Below are 18,722 nucleotides of genomic sequence, written 5' to 3' on the forward strand. Positions count from 1 at the left end.
GTCAGCCACAGCACCAGCCGCCATCCCCTGGCACCTCGACTGTTTGGGCTTCAAGGTTATTTACAGCTCTAAAGTTTAACTGAATTATGGATATTTTAACGTCTTAGAGCTAATGCTTTAGTGCAGCGTAAAGCCTGGGCCAATGACAGAGTTATCTGCCTTTCAACCTGACATCAGTCTACCTGCTCATCAATGAAACTCTGTAATCTTTGTCCAGACAGAGCATCACGGAATTGTGCTCCGGTACAACAATGAGCTAACCACTGAATCATCAGCACAAATTAGCAGGTTTCAAAAGCCTTGGCCAAGCATCGATCGATGCTCATTCCCGTGTTATTAGCCAAAACAACACAGATCGTCAAAATCAAGCCACACTTGTCCCAAGCCAAGACACATCCCTTGTCCACCTGCCAAGGCTATGATTGGCCGTCCGGCACGAAACTGCCGCCTGCAAGCCCGCTCGGCATGAGTCTGCCGTCCAAGGCTCACTTTTTCCTGGAAAAAAGGATTTTGAGCAATGACGTCGACTGTGGCTTTACGTAGCGAAATGAGGTTGCATGCTGTGACAGGTGCCTACAGGGCAGCGCTGTTGCTGTGTTATTGGTGCTGGTGTGAAGCCGTTGAATGACGTTAGTGACGTCAACAGCATGAATCGCGATGTCGCGTGTCACAGGCCCTCTCCACGGATTTATAGAAGGGCAAGCAGCCTCAATTGTTTGTGAACGGCAGGACAAGAGCCAGCAAAGTTCTTTCAGTACCTATTAATTTTGGGTGCAGAGCCACTCAATCCGTGGTCGGCTTTTCCTTCAACACCATTATCTAGCATCACCAAATCGCCAACATGCCCTTCTTCCGTCGAGAAAAGTCCCCTCACCGGGCTTCGCCTGGCACAAAGACTCGCCATCACCAAAAGGCGGTTCACGACCCTCTCCCCATGTCGCGACGCCCTACTTTCGGACAGTGGCTCAAGGGCACATGGCTTGACATCGTCACCATGGCCTGTATGGGCGCTATCGGTCTTGGTGTAAGTATTGACTGCTTCAAACTCAATTATCAATCTAACAATATTCTAGGTTTACTTTGCTAAGCCTGCACCCGCTCGATCATTCCCCGTTACCTTTTCCGATGGCGAGATTGTCTGGCCCGAGTACGGATACCCTCTCCGAGGCGAGATCATTCCCATCTGGGCCGCTGCCTTGTTGGCTGCTCTTGTTCCCATCTTCGTCTTCCTGGTGATGCAGATCCGTATCCGCTCATTCTGGGATGTCAACAACGCTGTCATCGGTCTTCTCTACTCCCTCATCACCGCCGCCGTCTTCCAGGTCTTTGTCAAGTGGCTCATCGGTGGATTCCGACCTCATTTCCTTGAGGTCTGCAAGCCCGACATGGCTCGCGCTCGCACCATGGGAGGATACAACAACAAGGGATATCTTCAGCTTTACTACACTCCCGATATTTGCACTGGCGACAAGAGCGAGATCAACGATGCTCTTGAGTCCATGCCCAGTGGTCACACCACTGCTGCCTTTGCTGGCTTCGTCTACCTCTACCTTTACCTCAACGCCAAGCTCAAGGTCTTCTCCAACTACCATCCTTCCATGTGGAAGCTCATCGTCACCTACGCCCCTCTTCTCGGTGCCGTTCTCATCGGTGGAGCTCTCACTATCGACAAGTATCACCACTTCCACGATGTCCTTGCTGGCGCCATCATTGGAACCATCTTTGCTTTCTCCGCTTACCGAATGACCTACGCCGCTGTCTGGGACTGGCGCTTCAACCACATCCCCCTTAACCGAGGTGCTCCTTTCAACTACTCCATGGGTGGTGCTGAGCTCGTTGACGCCGTCTTCACTCGCAAGGTTGGCTGGGGATCTCACGGTGGTAGCTCTCTCGGACATGGACACGGCCACGGCCTGAAGAGTGATGGATCTGAGCACATGCATGGCAACGGATACAACAACGGTTCTATTCCCCGACGACCTGTCGGCACTGGTGCTCGTGGCGAGGAGATGGTTTAATGGAGTAATAAGTGGCAAGAATCCACATCTGGGGATGATTTGAAGAAGATTGGACGGCGAGTCATAAACTCGTGTACTTTTAATTGTTCGATTACGACTGTATGAGCCTAATACCTTCACGGCCGAATAAAACCAATAAAATGTAAATATCTGACACTTGAACTATGGAAATGGTGATACTCCTTCTGACTGGGGTGCTATTGTTGATAGTGAAGTTTCTTGCTCACTTATCGTCCAACTTTATGATATCTGACTTTAATCACAAGTCACCCTTTGCACCGCGAGCTGAATGATACACGACATCGACATCGTAGTGGCTATCTCAGGCGCCCGGGTTTGATCTCCAAGTCACGTTGATGTTACCGGTTGACTGTTTATTTCACTCGATGGAGTGTACTTTTTGGAAGCATGTCATATATCATTTAATCCTTTGAGATCCATCGGGTTCTACTCTTGACTGCTATTTGTCTTACGAGTAACACACCTCATACCCTGACCTTCATGATTGTTCGTTCAACGGCTGCTATGCTTAGCGCGAGCCTCCTCCTCCTCCTGATCCATCTGCTGCTTCCACTCGCTCTTGCTGGTGTTGTGTTCCATCTTCTTTCCAGGCATGCTGTCGGTCTTGCTCTTCTTCTTTTCAAGCTGCTCTGCATCTTCTCGTGCGAGCTCAGCGTCGATTTCGGCACCGCGAGAGGGCTTATTGCCGTGCATGGTGGCCTGGGCAAGCAGTTAGATGTTTGTGTGGCACCTGAGTAGTAAGTACTCTGGTAATACTTACTGCGAAGCCTGGTTCGTGCTTCATACGGTCTGCAATTATTCTATTGGTCTATGAAGCTTAGCCACTGACCTTATGCTTGAAATTGAGAACTTACGTCGGCCTCTTGAAGCTCATTCATAATTCCCTCTTTGTGTACTACAACCATTTAGATAAGGAAATGATTGAACGGTTTGAAGAACTTACGGTAGCCCTCGGGGTTGACGTTGGGGTGCGTGCGGCCCTCCTCACGAACTTCCTCCCGGCTATAGTGGCGCTGATCTCCGCCTTCATACGAAGAAGGGTATCCGACGTTTGATTGAGACATATTGATATTGATGAGCTGCGATTGAGTTAATATCTGTTGAGTAGTTGACTGATATGAAGAGCACTGTCTGGCTTTCAGAGCTTACACTATTTGTAGTGCTTGCTAGCTCGATGGCCCATCATCTCCGCGTCATTCAAGCAGCGAACACGGCCATTTTAATGTTTACGCAAGACGTCACTAACGGACGACATGATGCGCAGCTGCAGTCATTTGGGAAATGATCAACATGACTTAAGAGCCTACGTCCAATGAAATATCATTAGCATGTCAAGTTCGCCATGCTGAGAATAATTTCGATGTTGGAATACGGATGCCCATTATTTATTTTATGCTGATGAATGGGCGTAGGAAATGCGGAAGGGCGGAACAAGCCGAACAGAAGGAACGAAAGAAAAATGAAAACTTCTTGGTCTCACAGAGGCGTCCAAGATACTATACCTCTTCACAATGCTCTTAGCCGATTCCATTCTTGTTGCAGTCGCTGCACTCGGCCCAGGGTAGCTGACCCCAGATATGATAAGATAAGAAATTCGAGATAAGATAACGACAGCGGTGTCGGACATTTGTTCCTCACGTGATTGGTGAATTTTCTCCAGCCGCGTAACAATTTCTACAAATCACGCGTAAAGTGGTTGTTATTTCGGCGACACTAAATTGGTATTGTCCTCTTGTTGATCTCACAGGCTGCTGAGAGACTGTTATAGTCGTCATGTCTTCTGATGAGGGGTCCCAAAATGCCTTGCCGAAAGAGCTCATGGAGCTCCAATTAGGTCAAATTGACCTCCTCATGGCGATGTATGCGTCGGATGATGCGATTGCCATGGACTCTACGGCGTCTGACTTGATTGACAGGCTGAGGGACTGGTGTGAAAATGACGGGGAAGCCACACCAAAGTTCTCAGAGACAGTCATAAATCTCCAGCTCAGGGTCGATGTTGAAGAGGAAGATTCTTCAACAAGAACTCTACAGCTCACATTGACAGTGCCTTTGAAGTGTCAAAAACTAGATGAACTAACAGAACCGCCGCCAATAAGGACCAGGATACAACAGCCGGATTGGATGAGCAAAGGAGATGTTGCAAAGTTGAACACTGAGATTCCTGAAGAGGATATCCTTTCAGTCATCGAGCATGTCAAGGAGGCCGCCTCTGAGCATATCTCAAGTTTAAAGCAAGCGGAAATTGCAAATACCCCAATAGCAGACGTATCATTAGTCCGAGTCTGGTTCTACTTCCCTTCTATCAGCACAAGGGCAAAGCGAGATGATTTCGTCAACTATGCGCCGACCTACGGACTCACTGGCTTTCTCCTAGCTGGCAAGCCAGGTATTCTGTGTCTGGAAGGGGGATCAGCTGCGGTTGACGACTTCATGAAATTCATCAAGACAGAAAGCTGGGGCGATATCCCAGCGCATCACAAAAAGGTACGTCAAGTATGCGAATGGGCATGGGAAAGGCTGACAGTGAGGCTAGGTCAGCGAGAGATATCGAGAGGAAGCGGTGGATCTGAAGCGTGCTTTTTCGGATATGCAGGAGATCACGGATATGATTGAGAAGAGAGGTGCTAGGGGAAACCGTGGTGATATGAAGGCACTAGAAGCGTGGCTGGTTGAGTGTGGGCTTGGTGAAGCGTTCGGCAAAATTCTGATGTGAATATCAGCTCTCGAAAAGGCAGCCATAATATGCAAGAAGCATGAATGAACCAAGGCAGACTCTGGCCAAGGGTGGATGTTGAGAGACTCAACACAGCGTGTTGTCCTTTGCATTCCATTCTTTGTCTTCTGCATCGTGGATAATTGCAGACCGTCTGATCTTGCTATCGTGAGAAAGAGAAAGACTAGGATGTTATTGGCTACTTCAACTTCGTGAGCTACACCGGTTCGAAGCTGATGTGAATTTACCGTGATGTCTTTCGCCGTGGTTCACAGATGCAGGATGCGACGAGGGAATATAAAAGTACGTTTAAACTTCTCGCCCATTTATGTTTCTTGTCCTCGTTGACTCAAGTATCTCAGGCACTAACTCTTCAAGAATATTCAATCATCCAAACTCTAGCACACTTAGAACATTTTATATCACGATGTTGGCTGCGACGATTGATGAGACCCCAGTAAACACTCATACTACAAGAGATGGGCAGATTGCAGGATCCATGCGCTGCTCAAAGGAGGACTGTAATAACTGGGCTGAAGCAAACTCCCGCTTCTGCACCGCTCGTAAGTCTCCGCCGTTGTAACTATGGCATTCCTGAAACAAGTTGACTCGGGAAATAGACAAAGGCTAAGATTGAGTCGCCATGGAAGCGGTGAACCCTCGGATGCTTGTAATCATGGTTCCAGAGGATAGTATTTGTTCGGCACATAGCACTAGTACCTGAGATTTTGTATTCATCGGGAGACAGAGATAGATCTATTCTAAACGTAAAAGATGCGAAGAACGCCGGCTCTGACATAAGAAAATGCGTAATAAAAACAAGAAAACCCCGATACAACTTTTTTGCCCGTGTTCAGACACTTTCGGCATAGCCAGCCTCCTTAGCTGGCTTCTGCTTCTTGGTGAATAGCTTCTGCCCAACCTTGTCCGTCATCTCATCTGCCTTGTCACCCAAGAAAGTCTTGATGCAACCATAAACACCGGAGGTGAGCCACAGGATGGAGTTGACGAGATCGATCCAAACAGCTGTCTTCATGGCGCCTGTGCTAGCGCCCTTGTACTTGTCATCGCTGTCTCGATGGAGGAAGATGCCAGCAAAGATTCCGAAGACGACGAGCCAAGTGATAAAGAGGATGAGGTCCCAGGCGAAAGCTCGGTAGGTCTTGAAGAGCTTGAGCTTGCTGCCGATGAAGGGAAGAGCGCCGAGGGGAGTAAGGACGACGAAGAGAATAGCGGTGGTGGCTGAGAGGCCAGCGATGACGAGAGCGAAGTACCATTCTGGTGAGAAGCCGTAGTCGGTGTCTTGAGCCTTATCGACGCGATGGCCGTAGAAACCGCAGGCGATGATAGCGAAAAGAAACTGAAGACCTCGACAGACCATACGAGGTACTGCCTCGAAGGTCTTGAGCCAAGTCTTGCCCATGGTCTTTCCGGTCTCGGCGCCCTCGTTGAAAGCATGACGACCGGCCTGTCGACCGAGTTCCTTCTTATCAGCGGCGCGGAATTCGGAGGTCGCTCCAGCGAAGGATCTAGCAGTGTTGCCGAGCTCGATGGCGGTCTGGCCGGCCTTGATAGCGTTGTCAAACTTGCCCATGATGAAGTTGGATTATTGGTATTAAAGTGTTGTTGAAGATGATTTGCGTGTTTCGCGTGACGACGATAGATGACCAAGGAATGAAATTGAACTGCACAGCAGTGTAGAAAAAGAGAGAAATAAATAGACGATGAGTCGTAAAGCGATAGTGATTTGGATAACAGAACCAACAGAAGTAGACCATCGCATCTTTATACAGCATCAATGATCAACATCGTCAATAGACGCTGATGCGCTTTCTCATGTTGAGCAATCAACAGCCAATCGACAATGAAACGAGGCCGTCAACAAAGAGACCCAGCGCCATTCATTGAGCCCCAATCGTTTGTTGGTAGCCGCTAAGACCAGGCGCTTAGCGAAACTGGGCCTTTGTTAGGCGCTGCCTCAGAGCCAATGGAGGGGCGAGCGCTGGGGAATAAAGAAACGAGAATAGAACAATTGGAAGAAGGCAGAGCAAAACAAAGCCAAGGGCTACGCGTTTAAGAATGCCAAAAATAAAGTGAGTCGATCAATGGGGAGTAGTTGTTCGTGAAAGGGCTTTGTTACGAGGCCTTTTCGCTTTTGACAGTGGATACACCCGCTATTGGCTCTACCGAACTCTGAAACTGCCTCCTTTCAGCGTTTGTACATCAATGGCCTCAGTACGCGAAACAAAGCTACCCGCGAGACTCTTCAGCTCAGCGCTGCAGATAAGCCCATTTGTTCTTTGATGTGTTCCTTTCTATTGACTCTTGCCGAGTTTGTGATTGGAGATCCCCCCAGACTCCGCCAAGCTTGAAATCAGCCAGTCCGGGCGCCCGCAATGTATGGAGTTTGACGATTACACAGGGTGAGAGGGCAATCAGAGAAAAGAGCACGCAAAGTTTACCAAGTTATTGTGACCTATAATAATCTATCCAAACCTATAAGTATTTCTTTTATCGATGGACAATATCTTAAGACTCTTAGTTCGATGCGGCCAACTCCAAGCCTCGGCTCTGTAGATCGCAGGAATTTAGGGCTGACAGGATCCATGCTCAAGATCTATGGCTGAACGTGTTGGTTCGCGGTGCTTTTACTCATTCAGGTAACGCTTCCCCAAAATTACCAATCAGAAGAAATCGTATCTCCTCCGAAAACGCGGAGATGGCTGGGTATTGCAATCCGATGACAAACGTCGTACAACCAACCAACAGCACAAACCGCATACAAAAGGTCACGATCGCTTTCTTACTCAACTTTCAGCGAACTACTTGCTCTTCATGCCTTTTCAACCACACAAGCAAACTCAACAATGGCAACCCCAACTGTCGTTATCATCCCTGGATCGTTTGCACCATCAAAACACTATCGTGTGTTCACAGAGAGCCTCGAGCGACATGGAATCGACTCGCGCGTCATCGATACTCCATCGGTTGGCAAGCGAGGTAATCTTCGGCCTGCAACAATGAGCGACGACGCCGACGAGATCACCAATGTTGTTTCAAAGCTTCTTGACGAGGGAAAGGAGGTCGTTCTTATGACCCATTCCTATGGAGGCATCCCTGGAACCCAGAGTCTCAGCAAGCTTTCGCGAAAGGCTCGCGAGGCTGAGGGAAAGCAAGGAGGAATCGACAAGATTATCTATCTTGCATCAGTCGTGTTGCAACCTGGCGTTTCCAACTTGGATGCATTTGGATCAGCCCTGCCCGACTTTCTCGATCTCAAGGTTCTGCATTGTATCGTCCAGTTCAAGAAAATGTTGCTAATATTGGATGCAGGATGATTACATGACTCTTGATCCCAAGGGTCACGCGACTCATACCTTCTCTGACTTACCCTTCGACGAAGCTTTTGAACTGGCAAAGCAGATGCCGGAACACTCAACACCAAGCTTCCGGGAACCACTGACGTATCCTGGATATAATGACGTCGAAGTGCATTATATCGTGTGCGAACAGGACCAAATTATCCCGCCCCAGTTCCAGCGTGGCATGATTGAAGCTGTCAAGGCGTCAAGTGGAAGGGAGGTTACAGCGCACAGTTTCGACAGCGGACATGTGCCCACGGTTAGCCAGCCTGACAATGTTTCTAAGGTTGTGAAGGAGATAATTGGAGCTTGATTGATATGCCTTGGTCTATCTCAGAGAAGATGATAGTCAAGTATAATTTGAATGACATCCGCTGCCCCTGCACTATCGATTGCCGTCTCTTTGCTCAAAAAGTCTTTGCAAGAATCTTGTCCTTAAGGTTCTGAGGAAGACGGCATATCCTTGAACCCTACGGGGCTTAGTTTCGGCAACTTCTATCATGCATGATAAGGGGGTCAGGCTTCTTACCACAGAAACGTGAATGTGCAGCAAAACGCCCAATAACCGGTGTCTGGTTGGAAGCGGGATCTGACAGGTAGGAATGTTTCCTTGTCAATATCTTGGGCCTTCATCGCAGCGTTGAATAGGATCCATGTAATTGCCATGATAGGCACATACGCGCCGATCGAGCCAGCGAAAGCTGTCAGTTGGATATGCCGAGTGTTCAAACGGCGATGATTGACAGAGTCCAAGATAGCAGGCATCACCTTCAAGCTCCGGAATACCACTTTTGGTCTATCACGACTATGTCAGAAACTTCCAAAAAAAGAACGATGGATAGAGGATGCGGCTACTGACCATACTGACTCCTCCAATGTCTATTGAACCGACTCGCTCAACATCGCCTCCCTTTTTGGAAGTCTCTTGAGTAAGGGACGAGGGATACATGGTGGTATCAGGATGCACAACTACGAGGGGTGACGGATGAAGAACAGGGACAGGAAAAGAAAGTTATATAGACAGAAGGACGGCCACAAGGTTGAGATTATATATCTTGATCAAGCGTGTATATCAACATGGCTAATCAAGTTCTCAGTTCCGTATCCCCAAGTCAAGTCTATCTCTGAGTGCAATCTCAAATAACAGGTATCCAACAGTACACCCACCCACCCAGGATACCAAGAAGCACTAGATCCGTTGGTTGCATCGATTGGCAATCATTTGATTCGGAACCAAGGACGCGAAGCGACAACGGAAAGAAGAGGTTCTACTGATAGCTCGCTTAGCTCTATTACTCTTCTTGTTAATGCATCTTTAACCGGACCAAATCCCCCGCACGCTATCCCCCGCACTCTACGATCATTAAGGTACAGTGAGAAGGTCCAGGCGAGAGTTTGTTATCTGCCGCAGCCAAAACTACGTCAAGATCCCTGCGAGGCAAATGAATCAGCGAAGGGAATCACTTATCAGCCACTGGCCTTCTTTCGCCTTTCAACTATGGACCTTTTGGGAAACAAACACGACCAAGATAAACTCACGTGGAACTGTAGCTTCCATCGGCTTATCAGCTCAAGTCAAACGATGGAATTGAGGGGAACCATGTTTGATAAGATCGGTACTTGGGCCTATTCCCCGGTCTTAGCTGGTATGGCAAACATGTTTTCGCTTGGACCTTCTCATCAAAGACCGAGACTACCCGCTACCATATGAGAGAAGGATTTGCGTTGGTCATTGTTCATCGCGTGAATCGGCTTCGGAAGCCCAATCGCTGGAGCCAATGTTCCGGAGTCGGACAACGATACAAAACATTATAAACAAGCAAGCCTTGACAAGCCTTGGTGAGAGATCAACAGAGTAGCTTCCCACCCATAATATCATCGAACTCGGACATCCAAGCAATGGCACCCTCACTTGTTACCATAGACGCCTCGGAGCCTCTTGAGAAGGTCTTCTCGGTCATCGACAGAGATGGCGGAGTCATTGTATCCAACTTCCTCTCCCCAGAACTTTTAAAAGAGTCTATGGCAGCGAGTTAGTAACCGGCAAATTTCACTTTTGGGGCCGATACTAACACATACTCCAAGTTGAGCCTCATTTTTCGGGCCGTAAGCTGTACACCTCAACATCGACCCATGATGAGCTTGGCGAAGATTTCTTTCCCGAAGGGTCTCAGCGAGTATACGTTAGTATACTCATCACTGAATCTTTGGCTAAGTCTAATGTTCCTAGGGACTGCTGGCTAAGATGCCTGCGCAAATTGTCAAGATCATGCGGCTGCCCGTTTGGCAGGGCATAATGGCGCACTATCTGAAGTAAGTCGACAAAAGCTTGATCAAAGACCGTTTGACTGATATTCGGGTCAGCGATGAGTTCTCATCGTACACAGGAGATAAATTGGTTCCACAAAAGAGTGGCTACGTGCTAGCCTCAACGGCAGCCTTACGATTGGTACCGGGGGCCAAGCCCCAGCCTCTTCATAGGGTATGTCCTTAGAAGCGATATCTAGGACTTTATATCTAACGGTGATATGGTACAGGATCAAATTGCATACCAGACTCGTCCAGACCCGAGCAACCCTCTCTTCACTCCGATCTTTGGATGTTTGATTGCTGGATCGAAGTGCACCTACAAAAATGGGGTAAGATAGTCCATTGCACTGCTGCACTTCACGGACTGACAGTGGCTCTACTTAGGCTACAGCTGTTATACCTGGCAGTCACCTTTGGGGCGCTGATCGTATCCCGAAGTTAGAAGAATGCACGTATGCAGAGATGGAGCCTGGATCAGCGTTGTTTACTCTAGGATGTGAGTTCCTTCCACGAGGTTACCTAATTAGATTACCGAGATTTTTAAGCTGACGCCCCATATAGCCACTTATCACGCCGCGGGAGAGAACAAGTGTGATAGATCAGACCCCGACGCTCTCCGCACTCTCTTTGCATGCTTTGCGTCAGTAAATCAAATTACACGATGTCGAACCCAGTTAACGTCTCTACAGGCAGCGTGACTACTACCGGCTTGACCAGGATGAAGTCCTCAGTACTCCCATCGAGATTGCTCGAACTCTGCCCGATGACATCCTCAGATTGGCAGGCTACTGTACGTAACTCTATAACCCACCCATGTGAAGGGAGAAAGCTTACTGATTTCGTATAGACAAGGCTGTTAGCGGAGTTGGCTATGTCGAGGACCACCAAAACCCAGTGGAGTTTGTGCAAAAGCAGGAGAATGGGATTGGCAAGTTTGGGCCGGCTAGCGACATGATAACTGTCTAGAAGGATGCCAGAGATTATACAAGTCAGGAAATGTTTAACCCATGCCCTCAGGAGTCGTGTGCTTCGTGAAAAATGCGATGTCCACGTGGCATAAGCACAGGGGTAGCAGCACTGATCTCACAGTCACTTTGCAAGTTCACCACAACGGACATCTTGCCTGGAAGCAGCGTTAGACTGATTTTTTAAAAAAAGATTAGCATATTTTGGACTCCATGCTATTTAAGTGCCAAACCAGTATTGCGGGATTCCTCATGAGTCCAGATGGTTTTGATGTTGAGGTAGTATTTGACGAGAGCTTCAACCCTAAATACACTTGGCAAGGTGGGGCAAGGCCAGAAACTGTCAGCATTGGATAGCCGTGATTTACTTTCGAACTATTCTTATTCTAATGCGATTCTTGAATGAATACTCGAAATGTATTCGGATATCAAGTACAGTCAACTTGAAGATCCTGACCATTGGATCAGACTCGTCAAACTAGAGCCTGCTCCGTCGGAACCTACTTCTGATCCCGATCGACCAGATCTCCTCGTGTGCAATATTGAGGAATATGTTCGCGGCGACTCTCAGCCATATACAGCTTTATCTTATGTCTGGGAATCTCCAAACAGCCCCAAAAGGCTGGTTAGCATTGATGGGACGACAATAGACATTAGCTCAACCGTCGAGAATGCCCTTCGACGTCTACGGTTTCGCAAAAAGCCTCGATGGCTTTGGGTCGATCAGCTGTGTATCAACCAAGCTGACGAAGTCGAGAAGAGCCACCAGGTTCATCAAATGCACCATATCTACAGGGAAGCAGATCAGGTGATCGCATGGTTGGGTAATGGTGATGAGAGCAGCGATCTCATATGCCGCTTGATGCGCGACACAGGCCGAGCCCTGCGCTCTAACGACCTTGAGGCTTTGCGTAAGCTTTACTCTGGCAACAAGGAGGAAGGTTCCATTGATATAAAAGCTGCTAAAACGGCGTTCCATGTTTACTGTCAACGACGCTATTGGCAACGTCTTTGGATCATGCAGGAGTTTGCCGTTGGTCGGCGTATTGCTATTGCCTGTGGTGGCTGGATTGTGAAGTACGATCTCATAGATCAGACGCTGGAAGCCCCGGGTATTGTTCAACGTCGCGCGCGAAAGAAATCCGTCGATGGGCTTGAGATGCTGATTCGGAACCTGAATTATGTCTACTCCACTCCCCTCAACAGCTATGTTTATAGCCTGTTCACAAGACGATGGCACTATGTCTATACTCCCGATGGAGAGAGTCCATGGGGCCAACCCCTTCTACAGGTCGTCGCGGTATCACTCACTCTGGAAGTCGACTACAACGTTGTACACGCGACCGATCCGCGGGATCGCATCTTTGCATTACTAAACCTAACTGGAGACAGGGATCATTTTAACTTGTTCCCAGACTACTCTATGACAGTTGAAGAGGTGTACAGAGAAACAGCCTGTAAAATTCTAGAAAAAGGCACTATTGATGTTCTCATGTACTGCCAAAGGCCTAGAAAACTTGCCTCTCTGCCCAGTTGGGTACCCGACTGGAGCATGGATGTTCTGCACCCGAACGCCCAGCCAGCCTGGGATACTCCTTTCAAGGCGTCAGGAACATATACCGCTGTACCAAAATTTCCCCAATTCGACATAGCGACGTTTGAAGGCATTTACGTGGATAAAGTGAAAGACATCGGCGCAACTTGGGACCCAAACTGGTTAAAACCCATTAACCAGGCTGCAGCCAACCAATGGCTCAAAAGCATCAGAAGATTTTGCGATAGCTCACCAAGAATCAGGGTTGGGGAAGAGCGCTTAGATGCTGCGCGCATCGGGATACTCGATGGTACTACTTGCTTCACTACGGTGCCATATCAGGGTTGGGGATCTCAGTGTGCAGAGGAAGTCGAGAAAATTCAGCGTCCTGACACACTTGGTAGAGAGGAAGCCGGAGAGGCTTCGTCTGCAGAAGGCTCTTTCTATGCTTCCGCTCTTATGCGGATGCACACGAGACGTGCCTTTATGACTTCCACGGGCTTTGTTGGGGTAGGTCCACTGGATATGCAGCCAGGAGATGAAGTCTGTATCCTGCTTGGAGGGAAGGTACCCTACCTATTGCGACCTCAGAGCGATGAGACATATACACTTGTGGGAGAGGCGTACGTGCACGGAGTCATGCACGGAGAACTCTTCAAAGGCGGTGCTAGTAACCTACGAAGCTTTACTGTAAAGTAGACCAGAGCATATTCTTATTTATTTACAGCCCAGACAATTCAATTTTGCGCATTCCAAGCATTGAGATTGGAATATCTTAAGGGTAAACTCGTCATATTGGGGTTCATATTGTCAACTCTAACTAGCTCTGACCCAATAGCCCGACTTGATATAAACGAGAGTAATGCATTCCGGTTGGGATGCATGGTAGGCTGCTGATCTGCGGTATCGACTACTCAGGAGTAGGCGTAGGGGTAACCGCCGTCAGACGCGGGCCCGGAACACATTTCCCATTGACGCACCGTCCATTTCGTTTGAGCAGGGGACAAATGTCGCCAAGCTGGTAGTGAAAGCGGCGAGCTACTTGGATCAGAAGAATTCTTATGGGTACGGAGAAAATGGCCGTTGAGCCATCGACAGGGGCACTCACCGCCTCCAGGACGAGTGGCAAGATCACCTCGGCAGGACAGCTAGAAAGTCCGACATATAAGCAGTCAAATATACGGATGAGTGAAGATAGTAGGACTTACGGTAAGCGGCGCATCGCACTGGCATACATCTGGGTCGCCTTTCTGGCAGACTTGCCCAATGTTGGCACACGCAAAGGTCTCGGCCGAGAGTGCGGCAACAGCGAGGATGATGGAGAACTTCATTTTGAATGGGAAAGTGCAATAGGCTTATTGGATTGAGCTGAGAGCTTTTGGACTTTGTTGAGTTGTTGAGTGTCTGTCTTATGATAGTGGTTGATGAGTTATCAACCGACAGAGGAGCGGATTCGACGGTTCTTATAGAAAGTAACAGGGCAAAGGTAAGAGGAAAAGTGAAGGAGGGACTATTGGGAGGTTGTTTCATATTGATAGAAGAGGTTCTACAGATATGGCGGTGATGGGACCTCCTCTAGTAAAACTGTCTAGGCTTGATTCTCATTTTGTGTCATTGTGCCGCCCGTGCAGATTGAGACCACGAGCAGTCACAAATAGGGAGCTTTTCTGACCTTATTCATCATTCAGGACCTTCTTGATACTTTGCTCTATCTTATCCTTCTAGTCTATGGAAACCACAAAGTCTTGTCGTCGGTTCACATAGTTCAAAGCTTAGAATATCACGGAGTAGTCTCTCGAAAGACGTAACTAAGGTGATGTGTAGGAAATATGCTTCTCAAATGTCTAGATCACATATGTTTTAGCTACCAGAAACTTGTCTTAAGTCATACCACTAGAAGCCCTGCATCAAAAGAGACAGCGGGGTCTGTTCTAGTGACACGAAGACATGATTCATACTGTAATCGAACGACTGATAGCGCAGAAGGGTCTGCAAACAGACTTCACAGCATAGTGAGCGATGCCATGACGGAGTCGGTGTGCTTTTCAAGAACAATGAGAAGTAGGGCACAAATATCTGTTACCAGCTTGTGCACTCATAACTCAGTGCATGATTTGGTCAGTATCAAGAATATAGACAGATGTGGCGCGGTCTCGACCATTCTTTGTGATACCCTCAGCATATGGACTCAGCTGGAACATCTTGTCGTTGTCTCACACCCTTGTCTGCTCTTACGGAAGCATCCGAGCATCTTCAGAATTGAGCGGGGTCTCAATACATCATAGGCAGGCGAGAAAGCTTGCATAAGTCTGAATGGTTCATTATTCTAGTATCAGAGACATTGAAAGTACTAACAGTATTCTATGAGTACTACATAATCATAACGGTACCTTCATCCAATCCATACCAGTTCAGCTATCCTGCTAAGGGAGTCCCCCAATGAAACATAGAAACAAAGCGCCATGTAACCAATGTCTTTGCGTTCTCTAGAGAGTGTACCTAAAGTCAGGACGCACATCACCGCTGATCCACTTCTGCTCGTCTGTCATGGCAGCATACTTGGCATCCAATGATCCTCTAGCACGACGTCGATTCTCCAATCTAAGTGCAAAGTGCATAAAGATGGAACCTCCCAGAAGAAACAGGATCTGGTAGGCCAGGACCGTGCCGTGGCCGGCGAAGTAGCGAGGCCTTTGGGTCTCACGGTAGATGTTGGACGAGACGACACCATTGAGGTTACCCCAGCCGACGACCATACCGAGAACAATGGCACGCTTCAATGAACCTTCGATGTTGTTGTTGACCCATGACACGGTGTTTGAGACGGTGGGATAGATACCTGTTCTCGATTAGTAAATGCCTCAAGAAGCCAGTGTTGTATACTTACCCATTGCACCGAGGAACACAGCGCCGTATTGGACGTGCGGGTCAGCCGAAGCGATCAGCATGGTGAATCCAATGATACCGACACAGACAGTGGCAATATTACAATAGCCACGCCATTTGGTTCGGTCTGCTAGGAATCCGACGAAGACAGTAGCGGCTGCAGCGCAAGCATATGGAGGAACCGATAGGAGTTGCGCCTTGGTGCCTACATGTCCCATACTTCGGAGAATGGTTGGCAGGAAGAGAGAGAAGGCATACAGGGGCATCAGCGAGCCCATATAGATAACCATGTAGCCATATGTCTTCCAGTCCTTCATGGCAGCCCAGATATGACGCTTGTCGAAGTCTTCGGCGGTCCTTCCTTGACGATCGAGGATGAGGCGGCGTTGAACACGGACACGGTCTTCTGGGGAGAGGAACCGAGCGGTGTCGGGCCAGTCAAAGACCATCCACCAACAGAAGGCACCGACAGCGACAGTTGCGAGACCTTCAAGGATGAAGATCCACGCCCAGCCAGGTCTACCGCCAATGCCGTCCATCTTAGCGATAGCTGCAGCGAGGAGACCACCGAAAGAGCCTGCCAGAGCAGCAGCAGAGAAGAAAATGGCGGCGCGTGCACCAATCTCAGATGACTTGTACCAGCAACCGAGATAATAGTTGACACCAGGATAAAGGCCAGCCTCCGCGACACCGAGGAAGAAGCGAGCTGCCAGTAGACCTGGGTAGTTGTGACAGACACCCATGAGAGTCATGACGGCACCCCACGCGATGATGATGCCCGTGAAGAAGATGCGGGGTGTCAAGCGCTTGAGGAGACCATTGGTAATTGGCTCGAAGAGGGCATAACTGACGAAGAAGATGGTGAGAGCGACATTGTAATCTCCTGGCCCCATATCCAAGTCGTCTTCCATGCCTGCGAGACGAGCATTGCCAATATTGGTTCGATCCAGGAACGAGAGGAGGTAAAGCAGCGATAGCCAGGGGATAAGCCAGAGGTCGACCTTCCAGACCAACTTCCTGTCCTGGATCATTGTCAGCATCATTCATTACGATGGGATACGGATTATATGTTGAACGACTTACAATCTCGCGTCGTTCCTCTTCACTCTTGCCCTCATCAGGGTCAGGGAGGGCAGCTAAGAGTGCATTTCGCTCAGCATCAACAGAAGCCCCGCCCCCGACATTGGACAGCGTCGTCGACGCGACATTCTCGACATCAACAGCTGTAGGCTTCTCTTGCTCACTCGGCGGTGTCGCCGTGGTATCAGTAGTCATGGTGCAAGAACAGTAGCTTATAACACAAGTCTAGAATAGCGAAACAGTCTCTACGCTCCGCGGAGATGACAGCTTGCTACTGCCTTTACTAGCAGAACAAGAGAAGAAAACAAGTCTGAGGGGGAAGAAGCAAGGGCTTTTGTTACCACGTAAACAACTCTTCCATTCAACCCGCCTCGTACGTCAACGCCCGCAAGCCCCCCCAAACCCCAAAGCTAGCCCATGCGATGCGGGGGAGGAAATGAACCAAAGCTCACGATCTGCGATGACTCTAAGCGTTTACGGGAAGGTCGACGCATGGACGTGGAGAAGAAGAGACCAAGCTTTATTGCCCAGCATTGGCTTTAATTGGACGACAAGGGTGAAATGCCGATCTGTAAGTTGGGTTATTGTGTCTCGTAAACAGGGAAAAACACCCCGAGTCAGCATTGCTATGGGAGGTAGGGGCCAGGGAGTCTTTGCCCCGAGTGCAACCCAATTTGTAGGTCGAGGATCAGCCTGAATGGCTGTGGTGTCCCGAATCTGACATGAAAAGAGCCGATCCTCACTTTGCAGCGTTTGATGGCGTCCAATATTTGATCCCATCCCAAAGCCTCGGCTCCCCTGTGCGACGTTGCTGCAGCCACCGACCTCCACGAGGTTTGTTGATCACGAAAATGGAATCATCATAGGGAGTAAAAACACTTTCCAGTACCGAAGCTTCGGAGCTCTGCTGAGTGACGAACACTGACCCCTCCAGTGCCTCCCCTCAAAGCATCGTGAATGGACTTGTCATCGGAGGTGGCAGCGCAAATCTGACTAGTGCTGATCTCGTAGTCCCGGGAGTCACTACTAAAAACAGAAGCGTAATTGAGCAGGTGATTAGTGATTATCCCATTCCCCCATTTTCTTGGCTGACACAATGCAACACCAACACTCCAAGTTTTTTGGGGATTCAGAACTGGACTGTTCCTTGTTGGTTCTGGCGTTTTCTGAGTTCTGATGGATTCTGTACCCGGGAGAGGGGTAAGCTTGATGGCTAAGCTTAAAAGGACCAGCGTCCACTACGTAGCAGTCTTGCTGAGTTTGGGCTGACAAAACATGCAGCGTCATCCACGTGGCAAAACCTTGAGAGTGGTGGTTGCGTCGTGGTATTTGGTACAGTCTGGCATCATCACTGTACCATACTCTTATCAATATGCAGCGTAGATTTACATCAATATTGTCCCAGTTAGTATCGAGTGCGTGAATATTTGCAATAACGACTTAAGGTGTAGATCAGAGCTACTGAACAGGCCTAATTTAGGTTTGTGCTCACTGTAATCTTCCCCACTTCCAACCAAACTCGTTAATTGGTGGCCATATCACAACCCCGAGTGAGCGCTGCATACCGCCTTCATCTGCCGCACCTCCAAGGTTACATAGTCAAAATCGTTGTTGCGTCCCCTCACACGGAATCAAAGCATGGCCGCTGGGATTATTCACTACTCGGAATTACGGCAAAAAGGAATGCAACACCCAAAACACCCACTGGTTTATTCTATTGCTGATTGGGAAACCGCCGTTTTACTGTGCCACCGGACATCTTACGCTGCGAGACCCGATGCCATATAAGGATTTATCAATTCTGATACGCCAAGATGCGCCAAGAAAGTG

General features: G+C 48.7%; 9 protein-coding genes across 10 annotated transcripts; 5 read left to right on the forward strand and 4 right to left on the reverse strand.

The window, feature by feature from the left end:
• Positions 1-511: 511 nt before the first annotated feature.
• On the forward strand, positions 512-2,866 carry FOXG_12279 (uncharacterized protein). The gene is made up of 2 exons (XM_018392037.1): positions 512-1,024; positions 1,074-2,866. The coding sequence occupies exons 1-2, from the start codon at positions 842-844 to the stop codon at positions 2,016-2,018; spliced, it is 1,128 nt and encodes a 375-aa protein (XP_018250821.1). The 5' UTR covers positions 512-841; the 3' UTR covers positions 2,019-2,866.
• Positions 2,298-3,478, reverse strand: FOXG_12280 (uncharacterized protein). Its single transcript, XM_018392038.1, has 4 exons — positions 2,983-3,478; positions 2,894-2,934; positions 2,800-2,847; positions 2,298-2,738 (listed from the first exon to the last, which is right to left on the reverse strand). Exons 1-4 carry the CDS (start codon positions 3,101-3,103, stop codon positions 2,532-2,534), a joined length of 417 nt encoding a protein of 138 aa, XP_018250822.1. The 5' UTR covers positions 3,104-3,478; the 3' UTR covers positions 2,298-2,531.
• FOXG_12281 (uncharacterized protein) lies at positions 3,306-5,194 on the forward strand. 2 transcript variants are annotated; one of them, XM_018392039.1, is made up of 3 exons: positions 3,306-4,526; positions 4,576-5,058; positions 5,118-5,194. In XM_018392039.1, exons 1-2 carry the CDS (start codon positions 3,813-3,815, stop codon positions 4,753-4,755), a joined length of 894 nt encoding a protein of 297 aa, XP_018250823.1. In that variant the 5' UTR covers positions 3,306-3,812; the 3' UTR covers positions 4,756-5,058; positions 5,118-5,194. The 2 variants fall into 2 exon arrangements, with proteins under 2 accessions (XP_018250823.1, XP_018250824.1); XM_018392040.1 differs by lacking the exon at positions 5,118-5,194 and having other exon boundaries at positions 4,576-5,081.
• Positions 5,195-5,404: 210 nt separating this feature from the next.
• Positions 5,405-6,821, reverse strand: FOXG_12282 (uncharacterized protein). The gene has a single exon (XM_018392041.1). It carries the CDS (start codon positions 6,347-6,349, stop codon positions 5,609-5,611), a length of 741 nt encoding a protein of 246 aa, XP_018250825.1. The 5' UTR covers positions 6,350-6,821; the 3' UTR covers positions 5,405-5,608.
• Positions 6,822-7,477: 656 nt separating this feature from the next.
• FOXG_12283 (uncharacterized protein) lies at positions 7,478-8,495 on the forward strand. The gene is made up of 2 exons (XM_018392042.1): positions 7,478-8,036; positions 8,089-8,495. Exons 1-2 carry the CDS (start codon positions 7,623-7,625, stop codon positions 8,428-8,430), a joined length of 756 nt encoding a protein of 251 aa, XP_018250826.1. The 5' UTR covers positions 7,478-7,622; the 3' UTR covers positions 8,431-8,495.
• A 1,521-nt stretch (positions 8,496-10,016) lies between these two features.
• Positions 10,017-11,393, forward strand: FOXG_12284 (uncharacterized protein; the record flags this gene model as incomplete). Its single annotated transcript, XM_018392043.1, has 9 exons — positions 10,017-10,149; positions 10,203-10,300; positions 10,348-10,430; positions 10,482-10,599; positions 10,655-10,756; positions 10,812-10,923; positions 10,989-11,067; positions 11,117-11,217; positions 11,275-11,393. The coding sequence occupies 9 exons, from the start codon at positions 10,017-10,019 to the stop codon at positions 11,391-11,393; spliced, it is 945 nt and encodes a 314-aa protein (XP_018250827.1).
• A 414-nt stretch (positions 11,394-11,807) lies between these two features.
• Positions 11,808-13,625, forward strand: FOXG_20709 (uncharacterized protein; the record flags this gene model as incomplete). The annotated part of the gene is made up of 1 exon (XM_018401018.1): positions 11,808-13,625. The coding sequence occupies one exon, from the start codon at positions 11,808-11,810 to the stop codon at positions 13,623-13,625; it is 1,818 nt and encodes a 605-aa protein (XP_018250828.1).
• A 211-nt stretch (positions 13,626-13,836) lies between these two features.
• FOXG_12285 (uncharacterized protein) lies at positions 13,837-14,257 on the reverse strand (the record flags this gene model as incomplete). Its single annotated transcript, XM_018392044.1, has 3 exons — positions 13,837-13,964; positions 14,035-14,074; positions 14,135-14,257. The coding sequence occupies 3 exons, from the start codon at positions 14,255-14,257 to the stop codon at positions 13,837-13,839; spliced, it is 291 nt and encodes a 96-aa protein (XP_018250829.1).
• A 967-nt stretch (positions 14,258-15,224) lies between these two features.
• FOXG_12286 (uncharacterized protein) lies at positions 15,225-17,224 on the reverse strand. The gene is made up of 3 exons (XM_018392045.1): positions 16,896-17,224; positions 15,814-16,834; positions 15,225-15,765 (listed from the first exon to the last, which is right to left on the reverse strand). Exons 1-3 carry the CDS (start codon positions 17,085-17,087, stop codon positions 15,413-15,415), a joined length of 1,566 nt encoding a protein of 521 aa, XP_018250830.1. The 5' UTR covers positions 17,088-17,224; the 3' UTR covers positions 15,225-15,412.
• Positions 17,225-18,722: the final 1,498 nt, after the last annotated feature.

The sequence above is a fragment of the Fusarium oxysporum genome, chromosome 13, assembly GCF_000149955.1.
Source record: "Fusarium oxysporum f. sp. lycopersici 4287 chromosome 13, whole genome shotgun sequence".
NCBI lineage: Eukaryota > Fungi > Ascomycota > Sordariomycetes > Hypocreales > Nectriaceae > Fusarium > Fusarium oxysporum.

Bases quoted from the DNA above. Each gene is read 5' to 3' on its own strand.
- FOXG_12280 (XM_018392038.1), bottom strand. From the start codon at position 3,103: ATGTCTCAATCAAACGTCGGATACCCTTCTTCGTATGAAGGCGGAGAT. The intron at 2,848-2,893 runs GTAAGTTCTCAA...TAAGCTTCATAG, and splicing joins ATGAGCTTCAAGAGGCCGAC to ACCAATAGAATAATTGCAGA. The intron at 2,739-2,799 runs GTAAGTATTACC...CTGCTTGCCCAG, and splicing joins AGCACGAACCAGGCTTCGCA to GCCACCATGCACGGCAATAA.
- FOXG_12282 (XM_018392041.1), bottom strand. From the start codon at position 6,349: ATGGGCAAGTTTGACAACGCTATCAAGGCCGGCCAGACCGCCATCGAG.
- FOXG_12286 (XM_018392045.1), bottom strand. From the start codon at position 17,087: ATGACTACTGATACCACGGCGACACCGCCGAGTGAGCAAGAGAAGCCT. The intron at 16,835-16,895 runs GTAAGTCGTTCA...ACAATGATCCAG, and splicing joins AAGAGGAACGACGCGAGATT to GACAGGAAGTTGGTCTGGAA. The intron at 15,766-15,813 runs GTAAGTATACAA...AATCGAGAACAG, and splicing joins TGTGTTCCTCGGTGCAATGG to GTATCTATCCCACCGTCTCA.
- FOXG_12283 (XM_018392042.1), top strand. From the start codon at position 7,623: ATGGCAACCCCAACTGTCGTTATCATCCCTGGATCGTTTGCACCATCA. The intron at 8,037-8,088 runs GTTCTGCATTGT...TATTGGATGCAG, and splicing joins CCGACTTTCTCGATCTCAAG to GATGATTACATGACTCTTGA.
- FOXG_12281 (XM_018392039.1), top strand. From the start codon at position 3,813: ATGTCTTCTGATGAGGGGTCCCAAAATGCCTTGCCGAAAGAGCTCATG. The intron at 4,527-4,575 runs GTACGTCAAGTA...CAGTGAGGCTAG, and splicing joins TCCCAGCGCATCACAAAAAG to GTCAGCGAGAGATATCGAGA.
- FOXG_12279 (XM_018392037.1), top strand. From the start codon at position 842: ATGCCCTTCTTCCGTCGAGAAAAGTCCCCTCACCGGGCTTCGCCTGGC. The intron at 1,025-1,073 runs GTAAGTATTGAC...ACAATATTCTAG, and splicing joins TGGGCGCTATCGGTCTTGGT to GTTTACTTTGCTAAGCCTGC.